Raw genomic sequence first — 20,687 nt, 5'->3', positions numbered from 1 at the left:
ACTTTTAAAGTTGATATATTTATGATCCTATAAAAAACTTTAAACGTATGTGTTTATAAGACAGAGGCTACTCACATGAGCAACATTAGAACCAAACACATAAATTCCTAATTTCATCAGTGAATTAAGAAACTGTAAAACAGCTAGATGAAATTTTGTACCATGGCCCTCCAGGAAGAGACTTAAATAATATATAATAAAACATACTAGTTATCAAAATTAAAAAAAAATTGAACAAAATTTTCCATTTCTCTCTATCCAATGGTAAATACTCTTAATTTTTAAATATATATACCGTTATATATTTATATATAATCTATGCAAAATTTCATGAGCATTTCTTTATGCATATGTATAATGCAATGTTTGTTGGTTAAATTCGTGTCCTTGCATTTCTATAATGATTAACAGCTTAGGGTGGATGAATACGCAGATTTGGACTCGAATTCATTGTCAGCTCTTGGATAGCCTTGTGACCTCCACCCCATTCCCTCAGGTGAGGAGGAAGGGCTGCTGCATGACATGATGCCCCTGCTGTCTGACACTCACCTGGGGAAGGAAGCTGAGTGGAGGTCACATGGCTAGTGGGGAGCCCTTCACAGCCTTGCAGCCATGCACATAGGCAGAGCTAACTGGACTTAAAGGGTTTTCAAAGTCTTTATTTTAAAAAGGCATGAACATGATGCTTGGGGTGCAGGATGCTTAGGGTACATGGTGGGGATGGAAGAAAATGGGAAGCAGTTAAGATCCTATTTCATTGTATACATGTATAAATTTCTCAAAAACAGAGGAAAAAAAAAAAACTGGGCACAGTGGAGCACACCTGCATTCCCAGGCTGTTCTGGCCAAATGGGTGCTGTCCAGGTTCAGTGGACCTGGCTGAACAATCAAGTAGAAAGCTTAAAGGGAAGATAGGTGTTGACTGTGGACCTCTGGCCTATGCTCACAGGAACACACACAAACCAACATACACATACAGGAACCCATCCACTTACATACGTGCAAATGTCTTCCTATTAGTTCACTGTAAGTACAGAAAATGCTGTCAATTTCTCTATACCCCACAACACTAAGCTTCTTACCTTTAACTTCAAACTACAACGTGTCAACTAACTTTTTTACTTTGTAGCCCAGGCTGGCCTGGAACTCAGAGATCTGTCTGCCTCTGTGTTTCCTTAGCGCTGGGATTAAAGGTGTGTGACACCACCTCCTTAACCCCCCCTTCCCCTCCCCACTTCCAAAAACTTAAAAATTGCCGAGAGAAAATTCAAAAGTTCTATCAATCCTCAGGGTAAAAGAGTTTTGCCTGACATTTTCACCACAAAATAATTTCTAAGCCATAATCGAGTTTTCGGTTCTGTCTCCAGTGGAACCGTTTGCAATTCAAGAGAATGTACCTCCTTCGGTAAATTGCTTTCATGCACTGCATTTAAAAATAAAAAAGGTTAAAAAAATAAATAAAAAAGGTAAACTGAAAAGGTTCATTCTGGATCGGGTACTATCCCAGATATTACTAAAATGAAACTTCATTTCTAAAACACGCTCCTCTTTCCTTCTAATCTCTGGTTTTACACACACACACACACACACACACACACACACACACACACACACACAAAACCATGTGTAACCTGTGATCATCTTTAAAGTCCCCAGATGGATAAGTTTCCCAAGGAGGGTGCATTGTTTACCCTGAGTGACTTAAAGTTCTGCTGACAACAGGAACCTCCTGCCAGATCACCATCACCACAGACACAGACACGCCTCTTTTCCTCTGTGCTGAAACTGTAGGGACCAGTTTACGGCAACTGTGAGGATCCAATGATGGCTGGACAGGGCGTGGCCTGATACTTGCCAGGAGCCAGGATCAACAGTGACCAGCAAAACCAGACCTAGCCTCAATGGAAAGGCTCAGGGACATAGCTCAATTAGTCACCTCCCCATTTCTCGAAAAGCAAGCTCCCGGTCTCCAGTTCCTCTGACCCTAGAGTTACCTGATGATTACTCCTTGCTGGGATCTCAGGACTGAAAAGCACAGTGTGTGGAGGGGTGCCTCGGATCACTGAGTTTCACTGGAGAAGGGCACCTGTGTGTATTTCATTCAGAAATACTCATGTTACGGATTTGCACAAATCACTGTGCAGCAGGGAGCGCCAGCTGAGGAATGTTCTGGAGCCTTCTTGGGTCACAGTGACAGCTAGGCTTGGAGCTAAGGGGAGGAGGGACCTCCTGTCACAGCAATCACACTACAGTATGCAAGTGCTGAGAGCATCCAGGATGACAGAAATGCGCTCCCACACCCGAGCTCTCTACATTGGTCTCAGCAGCGGTCTGCATGAGTAAGCCAAGACGTGGAGCTACCTTCTTTCTGTTTTCTGCTTTTATTTGTGGCTTTTTTTGCCTTATAGCTTTTGTATTCCATCTTTCTCCAGGTACTTCTCTCCCTCTGAACCACTACCCCGGCTTTGTCCCATTTGGTAATTTTCCTTTCAAATCTGCCAAACACAGGGAATCAGATGCAGCGACTGGCAGCCCTTGAGGTAGTATCTCCTAGAGCCGGACGGAGCTGGAGCTCAAAGTCAATCCATATGTTAAGCCATGTGCAGGGCTGGGCCCGACCTCCTGAGGATGAGCCTCTAGATATCACATGGGGATAGCATAATGGCATAACATGAATGAGGCCTCGGTTTGGACTCCTCACCATTGGGGCAAAAAGGCATTGAAACAAAGCATCAGATCAGGCCTTACTCTAGAGACTAGTGGAAAAGATGCTGACAGCCATGTCTAGGCTCGGCCTATGAATTCTAGGCAACTACATCCCTGATTTAAGTCACTGAACATTCCACAGGCAAGGGTAGGTCTTTTTTCAGCTCAAGGAAGATAAACAACACTGGAATGACTTTTGTCTTAGTTAGAGGGTTTTACTGCTGTGAGTAGACACCGTGACCAAGGCAACTCTTATAAAGGACAACGTTTAATTGGGGCTGGCTTACAGGTTCAGCAGTTCAGTCCACTATTATCAAGGCAGGGGCATGGCAACGTCCAGGCAGGCATGGTGCAGGCAGAGCTGAGCATCTTCATCTGAAGGCTGCTATGAGGAGACACTGCCAGGCAGCTAGGACAAGGGTATTCTAATCCTTGCCCACAGTGACACACCTACCTCGACATGGCTACACCTAACATTGCCACTCCCTGGGCCACACATATGTACACCGTCACAACTTTAAAGGTTATAGTCTATTTTATATTTTTAAACACTTATTTAACTTAGTACAGCTTCAGGTATAGTCCTGCCTGTGAGAAAAAAAACAAAACAAAACAAAACTGAGAGCTGCTTTAAGCTCAAAGACAAATCAGTAGGCTCGGCATTTTGATAACTTTTAAGTTCCATAAACCCTCTTGGCTGATCCAGCCAGTGAGCTCTTAGGCTACGGCCCTGGGTGGGCACTGTGATCCAGGTACCTATAAAGACCTGGTGAACCTATTAACTTCAAGGCAAGAGGGGCCTGCAACACCACCTGGGTTCAGAGGTCTCAAGGCAGACCCTAGATATGGAGAAACAAAAACAAAAAACAAAATCAAATAGCAAAAGTAAATCTAGACAGTAAAATCTAGTATAAACCTGAAGAAAAACACGAAGGCTGAACAAATGTTATTGAGGAAGAGAAGACATGAAGATTCCTTGGCCCTAAGGCTGAACTCTACCACATCCCTTGCAGTATTCCGCTTTCTTAAAAAGCAACCAGCAGCACGTGAGTGAGTGTCTGAGTGACTCACTGGGAGCTGGGGATCCATTTCTCCTTCTTTTCCAATCACTAAGTGGCCCAGTTCCCATTTTCCCCGAGGAACATGTCCGCTATTTGACCTCAGCACATCCAGAGTGCTCCACGTCCTGCGGCCAGGATATCTGAACTGACACTACACGGCTTGCCTGCCTGCTTGCATGGGGGTTTCACATGACTCTAACTGAGACCGTGAATGCCATGCTTCCCCTTTCCGGGCCACAGACATTCGGACTATAGGACAAAGGTATGTCACACCAGTTTTCACTGTTAACTCGGCAAGGCTGCCAGGGCCACAATCACTCCTTCTATTTATTTGCCTGGCTAGCAAATATTCAAAAGGAATTTGAACACCATGGTCCATAAAGATCAAAACACACACACACACACACACACACACACACACACACACACACACACACACACATTTCATGAAATATAAAAAAAGGCACCATCCCATGCTAGCGCCGGCTACTCTCTGGCCCCGGCGGTCTTGCCACCTCCAGGGCTAGCTCCATGCTGCTACTGCCCATCACGGTTCTCTTGCTATGGATTCTGCTCACATTCCCAGCCATCTGCCCCCTGTGGTTAGCTGTCACACACACCACCACCACCACCCCATTCCCCCAACCCCCGTAAAATCAAGAGGCCTGTAATACATCAGCTAGATCTGTATCAGTAAATTCTCAACTCACAAAAACATCCACACAATGAACTCAGAGATAATTGACACTGACACAAACTGCCCACCTAGATAAGAAAATTCGTCCTGTAATTATCTATCCCTTACGAGATATTCATAGCTACCTGTGGCTATTTAAAGCCACGTGGACTTTGGATCATCCTTCTCCTTCCTCCATCTTCCTTCCTTCCTTCTTGTCTCTCCCATCTCTAAAACTCTTAGCCCGCCTTCCTTTTCCACTGCCCAATAACAGGTTCTAGCCTTGTCTTTCACCCGCCTTCACCTGCTTACAGACAGCAATCTACATATATATATATATATATATATATATATATATATAATATAGTCAAAACCCTTCATATGCATGTGTGTATATTTACTACTCATTGTCCTGTCAGTAAGTGGCCCAGTTCCCATTATCCTTGAGGAACATATCCGCCATTTGACCTTAGCACATCCAGAGTGCTCCACGTACTGTGGCCAGGATATCTGAACTGACACGACATGACATAGCTTTCCTTCCTGGATAGCTAGCAGGAAAATCACACGCCTAATAAGCCTGTAATGGAATAAGACCCAGCTCTCCGCTGTGACGGAGCTCTTCGAGGCCACACTTTCGGAACAGTGGAGACTGGCAATATGGCCTGTGTTCTACACAAGACAAACTTGCTCCTCCTCAAACCATCCTAACCCCTCACTCGTTCAGTGGGCGTGCAGGAGCCTTTGCCAGGGTTAGCGCAAGTCTCTATTAAAGCCATAAATTAATACCTGACAAATACTAAGATTATCATAAGGATTGTAACTTCATCCTAAAATCTAATTAAAGACACGGCAGAGAAGAGGATTTATCTGAAGAGCGCTTCTGCTTATTTATCATAAAAACTACCTCATGATTTTCACACATGCCTTAAACTTTGGTGTACAGCAGAAATTAATGTGTTTATTCGCGCCACCTTTTCTACCATATATTACTATAAACTCTTGTCTAGGTCAAATCTCTCTTGATTTAGCAGTACTTGTTATAATATTTCTTGTATTTCTGACTTCCGGCACGTTCCAGCCAGTGGCTTGGGTTGGTTTCTGTTTGGTTGCCCTGGTTGTGGCTGCTCTTCAGAGATACCAACATATCCTTTCTAAATGTTTCTCGTAGCATTAGGGCTCCCACCTCATTCTCTCTTGGAAGCAGGCTTGAAGTGTTTAATAGTGAATATTAGTGACTAGAATCATGACCCCCAACTCCTCAGTGCATGTGACGTCAGTGCCCTGAAGAGGAAAGCAGGCTTTGTTGGATTTAGTTTCATCCTTTGCCCTTTGAGTGGTCTGGTGAGGTGTGTGGGCCTTGTGTACTAGAAGCAACACTCTAAAAGCCACACATCTGTCACTGCAGAAACAACTCCTGTATTCAACCTGCCATGGAACGTCTTCAACTCCTTCCATGTAGAACCTGTTTTTGCCGATATATACTTTCTTATTGCAAAAGATCACTTATGGGGACAGAAGCTTCTCCTTGATCCTTGTACACCTCTTCTCGGTGGGGGTCACGCAGGAGAAACCTAAAGGACACAATCCCTATGCTCACCTAAAGTCTATGTGAGCCCATGATTACCCTTCACTTCAATACGAGTTCCCTCAGTGGGGGGGCCTGAGAAACATTCTGGAAACAGAACAGAGATCATTTTGGGAAGAGATTGCAATAATACTGGGATGGTAAGAAAACTGTTCCTCTGGACACTGTCAGGAGTCCAGAGGGGCTGGTCAGGGTAACGAGCCACATCCGATAAGCTCCAATATCCTCACAAAGCTGCCCACCCATCACTTCTCTGTCTCCCTCCACTCCTCCCGGGAATGCTGGGATACTCTGGACTGCTTAGCTGCAGCAGCAACCCCCACCCCTTACGATTCTGCTTCCCCATGCAGTCACCAGAACCATCTCTCTAAGTCACTAATTTTCTCATGTCCACTGGGACTTAAGGTCCACCTGTGACTCACAATCAACTCAAGGGAGATGAATCTAAATTCTTCTGTGGCACCAGGCCCTTCATTCACTGACTCTGGAGTCATCCTTCCAATGTTCTCCTGACCTAACTGCATTTTTCAATGCTGTAGTTCCAGGCGAGTCTCTCTACCTCAGCACCAGGAGCATCTGCGGCCTTGCCGTTATTATTATTGTTATTATTGTTATTATTATTATTATTATTAATTATTGTCATTGCTATTGTTGCTGTCATGTGTGGCCATATTGTGTTTGCGTGTGTGTGTGTGTGTGTGTGTGTGTGTGTGTGTGTGTGTATAGAGAGAGATATTAAGGGTCAGAGGATATCTTAATTTCCTCCTTCCACCATGTGCATCCTGGGGATTGAACTCAGGTCATCAGGCTTGGCATTAACTGCTTTTACCCAAGGAGCCACCACTGTGACTCATCCTATAATGCTTTAGTGTTGGGGAAGACCTTCCCAACTCAGGGATGTAGCAGGATTTCCTGGCTTCTACCCACTAGATGTCAGCAGACCCACATCCCCTGAAACAACAATCCAAAGCCTCCAGATTACTGCAACATTGCTAAGATCGCCCCCTGCTAATACTCTCAACATCAGCCATGGACAGGGCCAGTCTCCTGGTATAAAACAACACTTTTGTTTTCCTTCATGGCATGCCTTCTGTCCATCATGAAAGCTTTTCACTTGGGTAACCCTGAGTGCTGGGAGTCTCGGCTGAGATATCATCTTTCCAATGAAGTCCTTCATATTCCAAGTAGGAAGAACAGACCAAGCAACTGTTTCCGGGATACAGTCACAGTCCAACAACTCAGAGCATTTATCTATGTGCTATCTTCCCAACCAGACTGCCTGCCCTGGATGTTGGGAGGGTGTCTCACAATATATCTAATAAAGGAGGTGTTAAAAAATAACTGTGGAATCAATGGATAAAAAATAAAAAGTAAACCAAACCAGGAGTGATGACACACGCTTGCGATCCTAGAACACAAGAAGTAGAGGCAGGAGGATCTTTAGGGACCCTAGGCTAGCCTTGTCTACCAAGTGGGTTCCGGACCAGCCAAGGCTACACAGAGAAACTCTGTCTCAAACAAGTAAAAGTAAAAAAAAAGGTTATTCTATAATAATCACCCCAGGCAAGAAATATAGGCAAGTCCTGTTCAGTTGGAGGCTCTCCTACTCCATCTCCAGAAATCATGTCCAATTTTCATGAAAAGATAAAACAGATCTGAATTAGAGTGAAGAGAGCAGACTCACAGCTTGTAGGTACCGGAAAGACATGATGGGTCCGCTTAATGCCCCACAAGCACTGCTATCTTCAAAGTCCCCTTCTTCTAGTAGGAATTGCTGGCCTTTGAAATGTTCCTTTTCATAGGCAACCCACCTAGAAATACAGGATACTCAGTTGAGCCATGGAGAAAACTAGTTAAGAGAGCAAAAGAGAAAAGCGGGATGAAGGTCAAAGCTGTCACCTCATATCTTTAAAATGACATTATTTGTTTTCCTGCACAGATATGGGCAAACTGTGTGCATCTCTTGGATCAATGGCTTTTATAGTTTGAAAACTTTTCCCAGCAAAGGTCTCTTGCAGAACCACAGCAGGGCAAGCTATGTTCGAGGCACGACTCATAACCGTATCTCACCATGGTCTGAGAAGGATTTGCCAAGCAGAAACGATGGAAAAAAGCACCCTCAGCCAACGAGAAAAGGTTCAAGCCCACACTGAGATCCAAGGAAATCTTTTTCATTACACTGATTAAACCCTTCTGGAACCAAGGGAGGACTACTGTATTAATCATTTACTCAAAGTTTAAGCCAAAAGATCTTTTCACCCAGTTGCTGATAAAACACAACACCAGGAGGTTTTCCTAAGGAGAAACTGGGAAAGGCCACAAAGTCCTGCACATGGGCTAAAACATCTATAAACAGTTATGGGTGGGAAACCTTCATCCTAGCATCTTATCAGCGCTCACTGTGGAAACAGGAAGCATTCCTGTGGAGTACTTGCTAGGGACACAAGTTTCCTGAGTTCTGGCCTAACAGGAGACGCTGATAAAGCCCTACCAGCTCTTAGGTTCCTCTGTGAATCTTACCTCTTTCTAAAGATCACACCCAGGAGTGCCTAATGCACTGTGGGCACAGATGACTCACTAAATGTGCTGCCTATAAACGTAGCCTTTACCCGAGCTAAGCAGTAAGGGTTGGACCTTCCAAATGGACACACCGGAACTTCACAGTTAGGGGACATTCTGATTCAGAAACTTGAAAAATGTGAAGCCCAAAGAGGCTGCCTGCTATTCTTTTTTTCACTCCTCTGAAGCAGTGAATTAAAAACAAAACAAACAAACAAACAAACAAACAAAAACAAAACCAGAACTCTTTTCCCACATCAGGAAGCCATACACTTTCAGCCACCCTTCATTTCTCTTTGCCTTCTCCTTCTATGTGCATACAATGCTAGGGAGTGGAACTCCACAGTTAACTGGAGTGAGTTGTAAATGTACTAAGTTTTAGTGAGTTTCAAAAAATGGAGGGCAATTTCATAGACAGCTTAAGACAGTCTCAGTCAGTCTTTCATATTAAGCAAGTTGTGTGAAGCTTGGTTTGAGCTATATTTGACTGAGAAAAAGAATGAGCCACACGGAGACCTCAATCTTAAAAGATGGACTATGGTTATTGTATCTATTTCATAATGAGTGTAAGGAAATTATAGATCGCCAATTATGCTGCACTCAGGTTCCTCAAAATGGAGAACGGACGAAGAAGGGCTACACTGTAGTATCCACGTACAAAGCTAACCAGCTAAAACTCCATGAGAGAGGTAGCAGACATGACGAGCCAAGTCATTTATTTTCCTAGTGGGAATACTGCTTTTCTTCTTGACTGTCATATAAACTGAGTGTGTGTTCTATATCAGCAGCCATTCATATGAAACTGTGAGTGTGTGTTCTATATCAGCAGCCATTCATATGAAACTGTGAGTGTGTGTTCTCTCTCAGAAGCCATTCATATGAAACTGTGAGTGTGTGTTCTATATCAGCAGCCATCCATATGAAACTGTGAGTGTGTGTTCTCTCTCAGAAGCCATTCAAATAAAACTATGAGTGTGTGTTCTCTCTCAGAGGTCATTCTTTCACTTTTTTTTAAAGCCATTTTCGAAAATAACCATAGTCATCACACTAGATTTCAACAGTTCATTTTTTTCCTAAGGCAGAACATTAGTTTTAAATCCATCTAGTTAACATGGGAAAACATTTAGGTAACAGGGAGGGAAAAAGAAAAGTCCATAGCAAAGACATGTGTTCACAAACCAGAGAACACAACAGATAAACACAATAGAATAAAAACATGTCTGCCCAAACTGTGTGTGTCTGTTTAACAGAGAGCCTGTTTTTAATGCAGGGGTAAGTAATTAAATGATTACTGGAATATCAGTATGACCTACGTAGGTACGATAGTTTTCTTCTCGTCTCATTTGGCTGATATGGCTGTCATTAGTTTGTATTGCAAGCCACAAAAATAGAACTGTAGTGGGTGACTGCAGACAGGTCACGCGCACCTATGAGTATTTTAAAAGCACCCTTCATTACTGGGGCGTAAACAAGTTGTACAATGTTACATTGATACTTGACATTAAAAATAACCACTGTGTGAGGGGAGACATGAGAATGTTTTTGGGTGGAACCCAGCCAGCATTGACCTCTCAATGGCAAATCAGCTTGAGCCAAGTTTCTCCTTGGTGTTTTGACCCCCCAGAATGCCTAAGTAAACACTAGTATGCATACAACTTTCCTAGGGTTTTTGCTGTGGAAATGCTGGTTGAAGCTGGGTCGGAGCCACACCCCTGTGTTTGGAGGGTTTCATCAAAAACTGTTCCAGGACAGGGGATCACAATTGTCAACGCTTGTGACTCTGGGATCGCAGGTCTCACTCTACTCCTTTAATGAGATAACCCATCACCAAGACCCTTAGAACATAACTGAGCTAACAACAATAGATCAATAGGATAGTAGATTAAAAAACGGACCTTCACTCATGTTCAAAATCTCTAAGAAAGGAAAAGAGAGAAAGAGAGAAAGAGAGAAAGAGAGGAAGGAAGGAAGGAAGAAGAAAGAAAGAAAGAAAGAAAGAAAGAAAGAAAGAAAGAAAGAAAGAAAGGAAGAAAGAAAGAAAGGAAGGAAGGAAGGAAGGAAGGAAGGAAGGAAGGAAGGAAGAAGGAAATTGACCTTGCAACTCGGCTACAGTGTTTTAGGAACGCTAGGTATTAAATTTTTGCATAAAATACACAATATAGTTTCAATCTCAAATCTCTAAAACCAGTAAGTGGGCTGTTGCTACGAAGTTATACATTTTATTTCCTACATTACAGAAGGGAGGTAAACTGTAAGGTTAAGGTTGGCGACTTTGTCTTGGGTAGCACATTTTTTGAGCTAATCTTTACAAGTAGACTAATAAATTAAGTACTGAAAATATGACACTCACACTCCACCAATGACACGAATTGATCCAATGCCACGGAAGTCCTTGTCACTTTTTAAAAACTTAGGGACAGACTCTATATGTTCACTAAACTCTTTGGCATGTCCACGGAAATGAGGTTTCTCATAAATGATAACCTGAAAAACATAAACTGTTATCTAATGTGCTTGTATTACAGCGTGGATACTTTATGAATTACATAATGGCATATGAAAGACAAAACACAAATAGGGAACAATATCTGCTCTTTAAATTACTTTTACAACTTAAAATAGCATTTGGTATTCACAAAGAATATAGTTCTCAGGGCCTACCACTAACTCTCACATTCACACTTCTCACGCCTGGCAAGGAGAATTTTTTCCAGTTACTCAAATGTTAGGACCACTGTGTCGGCTCAACTGTCTTATAGATGATTCCTGAGTTTTCTTTGTATCGTTCATGTGTTGTGAATTCACTGTAGATCTGTCCTCGTGTAAAAACATATGGAGCCTCCGGTACATAAAACTAAATTACTTACTGGGTTAAAAAACCAAATTCTCCTTCTTGTCATGGTTATTGTCTAGATATTTGCTGAAAAAGGAAGAGGTGTGAGGTTTTAAACTTAAATGCAAACCTCTCTGACCCAGGGAAATGGCGGTAAACTCAAAGTGTTCTCCTAACTGGACATTGGGTTCAATCAGAAGGTTACCACCTTATGAGTGGGGCAGGGACAGATGGACAACAGTAGAGAACTGTCACCACGGTGTTCTCTTTACTATTTGCTCATTTTACTTTTCAAGTTCCCCTGCCCTAAATATACAGCTGTGATAACAGGGTCAATCTGTCCACACGTCATCTGTAGTCCTCGCTGTGGCCAACACAATAATTTGTATACAACTAAATAAACCCTGAGATACTGGTGAGTGAGTCCCTAGGCTTAAGTACATAAAACTAAATAAAAATTCTAACTTGTTCCTAAAACATTTGTAACATAATAGATACCAATTCTCGATGCTTTACATACTAGATTTTCACAGGACAGTACGTATTTTTATTATATCTTATATATACATAAAATAGTATATATTTGTGTTATATATATATATATATATATATAACAAAGTTAAAAATACATACACACAATGAAGTTTCATTCAGCTACATAAAAAGCAGTATTTCTTTATGAGTAAGCTCTCATGACATCACCGGCATTAGTTTCTAACAGATGAGTTGTGATCACTTACGAAAATCAGTCTGCTCATAGATGCCTACAACCTGAGGCACTATAAATGCCCAGAGCATCTCACTCAGCCTCTCACATATGAAGTTAGTGATTTACCCCACTTGGAAGCAGCAGCAGGAGTCACGTGGGTGGTGCCATGGGTGACTCTACGTTTATTAGGTCAGCAGTTCACAGTATTTGCTGCGTTTTTAATCATCTGAAAAACTTTGAACATTTTTTTTGACCCCTCTCAAAATCAAAACAGTATTTTTAAAATACTGGGGTATTTTTAAAATTCAGAGGATTCCATCACACAGGCAAGATATAGAGGATGCATTCAGACATGTGAGTTTTAAAAGACTCCATCCGTGTGATTGAGAAATTTGCAGTCAATTCTATAAATTGTGATGTGGAACATAGAGAAGGATGGATGGGAGGCACTGGTAGCATCTTATTTTGTGAAAAGGGATGGCAGGTGTCTCCCTCCACACCCACCTCTGGCTAGAGAGGCTACTTCCTGCCTCTGAAGGCTGTCTGCATCTGACCACTGGCTTTCTTCCCATCCCTCCTTACACACATTTTGTAGCTCTGTTTCCTTCTCTGTAATATGCTTGATTCTATCACCTCTGCCCCCCACTTTTCATTGCCTCTACCTCTGCCCCTCCCACTTCCCTTCAGGCAGTCACACTTACAAACTGACCCACAGCCAACAGAACTAGCTATGCCCCATTGGCATCGGTCTCTTTCCAAGCACCAGCCTCTAATCGGGCAGAGTGCAATTGGATTCACTTGGGTACCGACATCAATCTCAGAATCTCCATCACCAAAGAGAAATCAAACCTGTCACCTTCCTACACAGTGGGTGCTGGGTGGGTCTGTGGGAGGTGACAATGCAGAGACCTCCATCTCTGTGCATTGTCTTCACCCTCCTTTCCACAATATGGGCCCTCAGAGAACCTTCTACACCATCGCTTCCAACTACCGCCCGTTTGCTTGTTAGGTAGCATGAAGTCAGGCAACTGCATTATATTAGATTAGTGGTCCGTCTTTTGAGCCAGTACGAGGCTTACCTTTAAGTTCATAGGCATTTCCACTTTCAGTCCACCCTAAAGATAACAAAACATTTAAGACAACGTTAACATACGGAATCTGAGAAAGTAACAAAGTTAGGTGTGAGTTACAAAAATCTCATGAGTTTGGACGTGTGAATTACGCAGCAGTCAAAATTTAACTATTGTAAATTCAAAGCCCTACAGGAGCCAAAGCCACATCAGACTGATCTACATCAGTATAGCTAGGGCAAGCGATTTCAAATCATACACAAGCAATTTAAAGACTTAACAGCAGATGCAGAGTATCCCAAACAGAAGGCAGACCTGATAACAGCTTCAGAAGCTACACTTGGGCAGGGCAGAGTCCTACGCCCCATATCCAGTGCGTCTCCTAGGACCACTTAGGTCTTCTAAATTAGGGCACTGCCCCATCTCCATACCATGACCTCCCAGTTCTGCTAACACAGCCGATCACACCTAATGTCCTTGTAACAGCGTGACTACACTACGTACAGCAACAGCATCTCACAAAACATCCTAATGCTGTAATGTTAGCGTCGAAACTGCTATTGGACACTGTGAGATTTCTTATCATTTCTGCACTTTGTCCTCATTTCTGTTTTCCAAGGCACAGAACCAGGCACAAATAGCTTGTGCCTCAAAAAAAAAAAAAAAAAAAAAGAAAAAAAAAAAGAAAAAGTTTTCCCCAGAGATGCTGTAGGCGTTTATTTAGTCTTTAAAAAGGTAAACACTGAAAGAACGACCAGTTTATTACTAATGCCAAGTTTTCTATTCACTTCCAAACTGGAAGAGACAATCTACCACGACTAATTTTCTAATGAGCATCAACAAGACAGACTGAAGACTTTATTATTAAATACTTAAAATTTCAGAAAGCTGCGTGCGCTGTGATAGACTTGCCTCAGTTCCAAGTAAATGCAAGCGTTCTGTATGGTGTGAAGAGACACGCGATATGCGGTGTGGCGGTTCGGTGGGGCAAGCATTCTTGGGACTGAGGGCTATCGGCAAAGAGCGCAGCTGCGTGACCTGCACGAGTGGGTGCTGGGCAAGAGGAAGGTAAACCTGCTTACCATTTGAAGAGTCTGCAGCGATTTCATCTCTGCCGCAGAAATCTCGAAGAGCCCCTGGTCTTCCTCCAGAACTGTAGCTTGCCCCTTAAAGTTAACATCTGGGTAGGCCAGCCAACTGAACGAGGTACAAATGGTTGGTTAAAGTAGGATAATGATAGGCTATCTTGGCTGTCTACGAGGAAAAAGGACGATCAAGAAATCCCGTGATAGAATTACACTAATAAAATACACCAAAGTAACTATGAGGGGGTAGGCTAACACGTTTAAAGTATTTATAACTCATATAATCTCTACCTTCTAACTTGTTTCTGAGTATTGTGTATTAATTTCTGTTTTAGAATTTTCTTAAGACCTAAGACACGGGGCACCTTTAAGGCATGCAGACCATAACTTAAAGTTTTTGCTTGCTGGCCCACTCGTCCAGGACCCATCACTCATCACTAGGTGAGTGACATTCACTCAGCCTTTGCCTCTGGGAAGGGAGAAGGAGAAGACAGAGCAGTGACGTGGGCCTGGCGGTGGGAAGGGATCAGCAGATAAATGTTAAGATAGGAACCGCTCAGGCTCCAAAGCTGTAGATCAGAGACGTGCTTTTGTTTCTCAATCCCCAAACGCTGTTAGATAAAAAGACAATGGGATCTATCTATCTATCAGCAGGCTGTGCCTGCTCCTGGAAGTCGTTCATCAAAAGCCTTAATTGGATCTGAAGGAAGATGGAATCTGTATTAAGCCAGGGGGTAGGTAGTCTTTCTTGGGTATCCAGAAGCGTAAACAAGACCAACTAAGACTTCAGAATGCATGTGTCAAGTATTGAGACTGGAGGTAAAAACAGTTAACTTTAGTGGCCATTAATCACTACAATATAGAAAAGCTAACACATACACTCCTGACTTCACGGTGAAGGTCGAAGACTTGGGGATGTTCAGCTCTTCCAGATTGGGGATGGATCGGTGTATGTAGATGGGGCACCACCCAGGGTCAGACTTGGGGCGCAGCTCTATTTCCGGAATGCTGCAATCCTGCAGAAGAAAAACCGCCCTTGAAGTCATCTAGAGACACACGCGGGCTAGTGCTGTAAACACCCAGGACTCACGGTCACAATGATTTCATTGTGTAGTGGGATTCTCCACGAGAACAACACAGGGTGGAACTGTTAGTGCTTAAGCATGGGCTTTAAACAGTTTCTCTCAGGAGTCATGTGAATAGCCCGACAACTATATAAACATTGCGAGAAAAATTACTGTCTCTTTTTTTTTTTTTTTTGTTTTTTTGTTTTTTTTTGGTTCTTTTTTCCGGAGCTGGGGACCGAACCCAGGGCCTTGCGCTTCCTAGGTAAGCGCTCTACCACTGAGCTAAATCCCCAGCCCCCTGTCTCTTTTTTAATGTTTTTTTTTTTCTTTTCTTTTTCTTTTCGGCTTCGTTTTAAAAACGCTTGTTCCACTAAGAGTGCCTCACTTACTAAAGGGTTGGAGTGCCAAAGGTCTGCAAGTCTTCCTTCTCAGAAGCATAACAAAGCCTTAAGGGAGGAAGGGACTTCAAAAAAAAAAAAAAGGCTGATCTCCTGGGGTACATTAAAAAAATAAATACAGGAGAGGCCCTGCCCCTCCAGTGTGTTTATCTGCTTTACATCAACAAAGGAGAAGGAACTGGAGGTGAGGAAAAAGGAAATGGATTTTCCTACTTGTGGGACTCTGCTTTTTTTCAGGGCAAGTTGGCTTATAAGTTATTACAGTCTTTGACTCTACCCTGGCCTTTAAAAAATGAGATACTCACTGTCAGCATGCCCCCGCACAACTTCCTTTAAAAATGACACTTGCCTAGTTCTTTTTAACCTGCTTCCACTGCTGCTGCAAACTGCAGCCATAACCCTAGGAGTCAGGCAGGAGTGCCTTTAAAGGCCCCAACTTCTCAGACCGCTCCTTCCCCTGAGACACTCCCAGGATCAGTGCACACCAGAGTGCTTTCTGGTTTTGCTTTTCCACAGTGTCAAGACCCACAGGCACTCCCCAGAGTTCTGCAGTCACACCCGGGGCCTCTCTGTTCTTTTCCACCCAACGTGGTTCTCTGGAAGTTTTATGCTCTTGATGCATCCTCTTTATAAAGGGGAATCTCTTATCATACCTAATAGTGGTGGTTAAAATATTGTCCTTTCTTAAGGGATTAGAATCACAATGATTTCTCTCTTTTCCCAAACTAGAGATATCGTTCTGTCCAGACACACAACCCTGTGTACTCAAGGGTGCTTAGTCCTATAATTCAAATTCCAGTAACATAATTCTCACCTCTAATGCTTGAAATTCATATGAAGACATTTTAATAAAATGAGCACATGCGATCATCATCAGAGACACCACTAACTACAGACTGAACGACTTCCTTTGTTTGGGGGGGTGGGATGGGTGCTATTCCACACGCTGAATTCTCAATCACTGTCATTAATACATGAGGTAAGATGGTAACTAGAAGATGCTAACTAGACAATCAAGTACCCAACACATTATATTAGTCAAAATGTGTTATCACAATTGTCTTCCCAAGATGATACAATTCAGGTAAAGAAAGGATTCCCAACTATAAACAGACTATTTAAAAGTACAAATAAAATATATGTTTATCAAAGAATTCGCAGCTGAGGAATGCCGAATGGCTGAGAAGCACCTAAAGAAATGTTCAACATCTTTAGTCATAGGGGAAATGCTAATCAAAACAACCCTGAGATTCCACCTCACACCAGTCAGAATGGCTAAAATCAAAAACTCCAGCGACAGCAGATGCTGGTGAGGATGTGGAGAAAGAGGAACACTCCTCCACTGTTGGTGGGATTGCAGACTGGTACAACCATTCTGGAAATCAGTCTCGAGGTTCCTCAGAAAATTGGACATTGCACTACCTAAGGACCCAGCTATACCTCTCTTGGGCATATACCCAAAATATGCTCCAACATATAACAAAGACACGTGCTCCACTATGTTCATAGCAGCCTTATTTATAATAGCCAGAAGCTGGAAAGAACCCAAATGCCCTTCAATAGAGGAATGGATACAGAAAATGTGGTACATCTACACAATAAAGTGCTACTCAGCTATCAAAAACAATGACTTTATGAAATTCATAGGCAAATGGATGGAACTGGAAAATATCATCCTGAGTGAGGTAATCCAATCACAGAAAAACACACATGGTATGCACTCATTGATAAGTGGATATTAGCCCAAATGCTCGAATTACCCTAGATGCACAGAACACATGAAACTCAAGAAGGATGACCAAAATGCAGATGCTTCACTCCTTCTTTAGAAGGGGAACAAGAATACCCTTGGGAGGGAATAGGGAGGCAAAGTTTAGAACAGAGGCTGAAGGAATGCCCATTCAGAGCTTGCCCCACATGTGGCCCATACATATACAGCCACCAAACTAGATAAGATGGGTGAAGCAAAGAAGTGCAGGCCGACAGGAACCGGATGTAGATCTCTCCTGAGAGACACAGCCAGAATACAGCAAATATATAGGTGAATGCCAGCAGCAAACCACTGAACTGAGAACAGGACCCCTGTTGAAGGAATCAGAGAAAGGACTGAAAGAGCTTGAAGGGGCTTGAGACCCCATATGTACAACAATGCCAAGCAACCAGAGCTTCCAGGGACTAAGCCACTACCCAAAGACTATACATGGACTGACCCTGGACTCTGACCTCATAGGTAGCAATGAGTAGCCTAGTAAGAGCACCAGTGAAGGGGAAGCCCTTGGTCCTGCCAAGACTGAACCCCCAGTGAACATGATTGTTGGGGGGAGGGCGGTAATGGGGGGGAGGATAGGGAGGGGAACACCTATAGAGAAGGGGAGGGGGAGTGGTTAGGGGGATGTTGGCCTGGAAACCGGGAAAGGGAATAACAATTGAAATGTAATTAAGAAATACCCAATTTAATAAAGATGAGAAAAAGTATATGTTTATACATAATAAACACACCAACAGAGCGTGTTTATTATATATGACATATAAACTGTGATGTTTGCCTTAAAATAGTTCTCAAAGCAGTTAAATGAATATATCTCCTTTTCAGAAATAAGTTCTAAGTTTCAGTAAACTAAAGAAACACAAGTTAAACGGCCACATATGTGTATATATATGAAGTCTACTTCCTTCGGAAGTTTCATTTCACAATTAGGCAGAAATGCCCAGAATAGTCAGCTGTCAATCTTCAATGGTCCTTTGTGTACAGTTCACAACAGTGCTGTTAGTGCTACTTCAAACACTGCTGTATTAATGTCCCCCTGGGGAGCTGCGGGACAGTAGTGGAATACATAACTAAATGCCTCACACAAACAAGTTTCCTCCGCATTGTGTTACACAAACAATGTCTGGGTGGTGTGCTCTAAAAGGGAAAAAGCTAAGAGGCATTCGTGTCTACAGTAACGCAGGTGGTGGTGGCAAGGCAACCAAGCCATAAGGCCTGAGAGGAAAAATAAGAAGAAAACAAAACGAGAAGCCTTTCGTCCTCAGATACTACAAACCTAGTTTTCACTCAAGTCAGTTGAAAAAGATTTCACTAAGCTGTCTCTGGGGAGGGTTGTCACAAAAATAGCATCTTTTCAAGACTTGTATAATTACTGACAGGCAAAGGCAGCCAAACTCTAACAACTGGAGGATCCTTTACGGTAACCTAGCAACAATAAACAGCTGACTCAGAAGCGGGCAGACTTCATCCCACACTTTCCTACTAAGGCCACCTTTTACTCATAACGATTAACACGCTGAAGTCAAGATTAGAGGGGAGAAAAGTAACAATGAACTGTAGTTAACTAAAAGAGTAGGAAAAAAAAAAAAACAGCCAATTTTTCTCCCTCTTGCGCAAGATGCCTTTAGTCTCATTTAACGATGTTCCCTCTTCATGGTTTACTAGTGACGGCATCACCTTAAGTGATTTCCAGCCATGATGAAAGGATAATACCTACCCTTAAAGCAAATGTGCAGTGCCCAGTTAAGCATGGGCATGTACAGTACCGGCTCTCATTTCAGAAAAGATCGCCCTGGAGTCACTGCGCGGTCCACAACCCCTAACCCCTGATCACCTCCACTGGCTGCAACAGTGAGCCTTAAACGGGATTTGCGCCAGCCGAACCTGTAGGGCCCTGCTGTGTCTGTTCATAATCAAGCGAAGACATCGTTAAATCGGGGCCTTCAGTTCAGAGGAAAGCAGCTGAAACCAAGATGATGAAGCAAGATAACCTTGGATTAGGCAAGCCTAGGCACGGCCGGAAGCTATCCCTAGGCGGAATTCCGCCATAGCTGGAGAAGAGAGCCCCATGCCTGATTCTCACTTTCTACAATATTCTTGCACTTTCTGTTAGAGGCTCAGTCGTCTGATTTTCCTCCCACGCTAAACGTTGGTCGGGTTGTTGAGGATGTGCGATCAATCACGATACAACCAGAAAAGTACGACTCTGAGCAAACAATGGAAGACAGGGGGAAAATGTGAGCAGAACTCATTTTTTTCCTCTTAGTATTCTAAACAAAAGGCAGATGTGCAAATATGCACTTAAATTCCCATGCTCAGCAGATTCAATCTGTTTGCTCCTGTTTGATCTAGTGCAGTAGTAGGAATGGCCAGAGGCCAAATCTTGCTCTCATCTCTCCCCACGAGGGCTGGCATGGTGCCAGGGAAGGCTCAGAACCGCAAGCTATGAGATTTCCCCAAGATTCTACCTACAAAATAATAATTCATTTGGGGAAATGTTTACTAAGTTAGATATCTAAATGACCACTTAAATGGGCCTTGCAGATACAATCACAGCTAGTTCCAAATATGGAAGAAGACTCGGTCCCCTTGGCCATGGTAATCTTTGTGCCGTGGACCCACTAACACTCATGCCTTGTTTTACTAAAGAGGCTCCACCAAGACCCATGAGTTTACCACACCTTCTAATCCTCGTTTATCCGTTTAAAATTCTAATTCGGATATCACCTGACTCAGATGAGGTGCGGATCCCCCGTATGCTGGGGATCCGCAGTGTGTACTTTCCAACTCAAATTCTTCCCCAGACTTCAAGCATCCTGAAGACCCAAAGCCTCCAACACTTCTGTTCCCACTGCCCACGACGGTCATTATGCCCATAAGCAGTCACAAGTACTTGTTAGATCTGAATCTGTTTGTAGTTCTGATTTGTATAGAATAAATGTAGACATGTCTTTATCATAACTTGAATATTTCCTTTTTTCAAAGATTTATTTACTCTATATAAGTACACTGTAGCTGTCTTCAGACACACCAGAAGAGGGCATCAGATCCCATTACAGATGGTTGTGAGCCACCACGTGGTTGCTGGGATTTGAACTCAGGACCTCTTGAAGAGCAGTCAGTGCTCTTAACCGCTGAGCCATCTCTCCAGCCCACAACCTCAATTA

At 43.0% G+C, this 20,687-nt stretch overlaps 1 protein-coding gene across 1 annotated transcript in view; it reads right to left on the bottom strand.

The window, feature by feature from the left end:
• Positions 1-20,687, bottom strand: part of Crybg3 (crystallin beta-gamma domain containing 3) — a 112,977-nt gene that overhangs the window by 35,084 nt on the left and 57,206 nt on the right. Inside the window, exons 8-12 of the mRNA XM_087577276.1 lie at positions 15,167-15,303; positions 14,285-14,399; positions 13,212-13,247; positions 10,941-11,074; positions 7,716-7,842 (exon numbers count right to left, since the gene is read on the bottom strand). Of these exons, the coding sequence (XP_087433402.1) occupies positions 7,716-7,842; positions 10,941-11,074; positions 13,212-13,247; positions 14,285-14,399; positions 15,167-15,303 (549 nt within the window). The remainder of the gene's footprint in view (positions 1-7,715; positions 7,843-10,940; positions 11,075-13,211; positions 13,248-14,284; positions 14,400-15,166; positions 15,304-20,687) is intronic.

This window comes from Rattus norvegicus, chromosome 11 (assembly GCF_021556685.1).
Source record: "Rattus norvegicus strain SHRSP/BbbUtx chromosome 11, alternate assembly SHRSP_T2T, whole genome shotgun sequence".
Classification (NCBI taxonomy): Eukaryota; Metazoa; Chordata; class Mammalia; order Rodentia; family Muridae; genus Rattus; species Rattus norvegicus.
The sequence above is the reverse complement of the archived record's forward strand: the minus strand, read 5'-3'. Positions and strand labels throughout refer to the sequence as shown.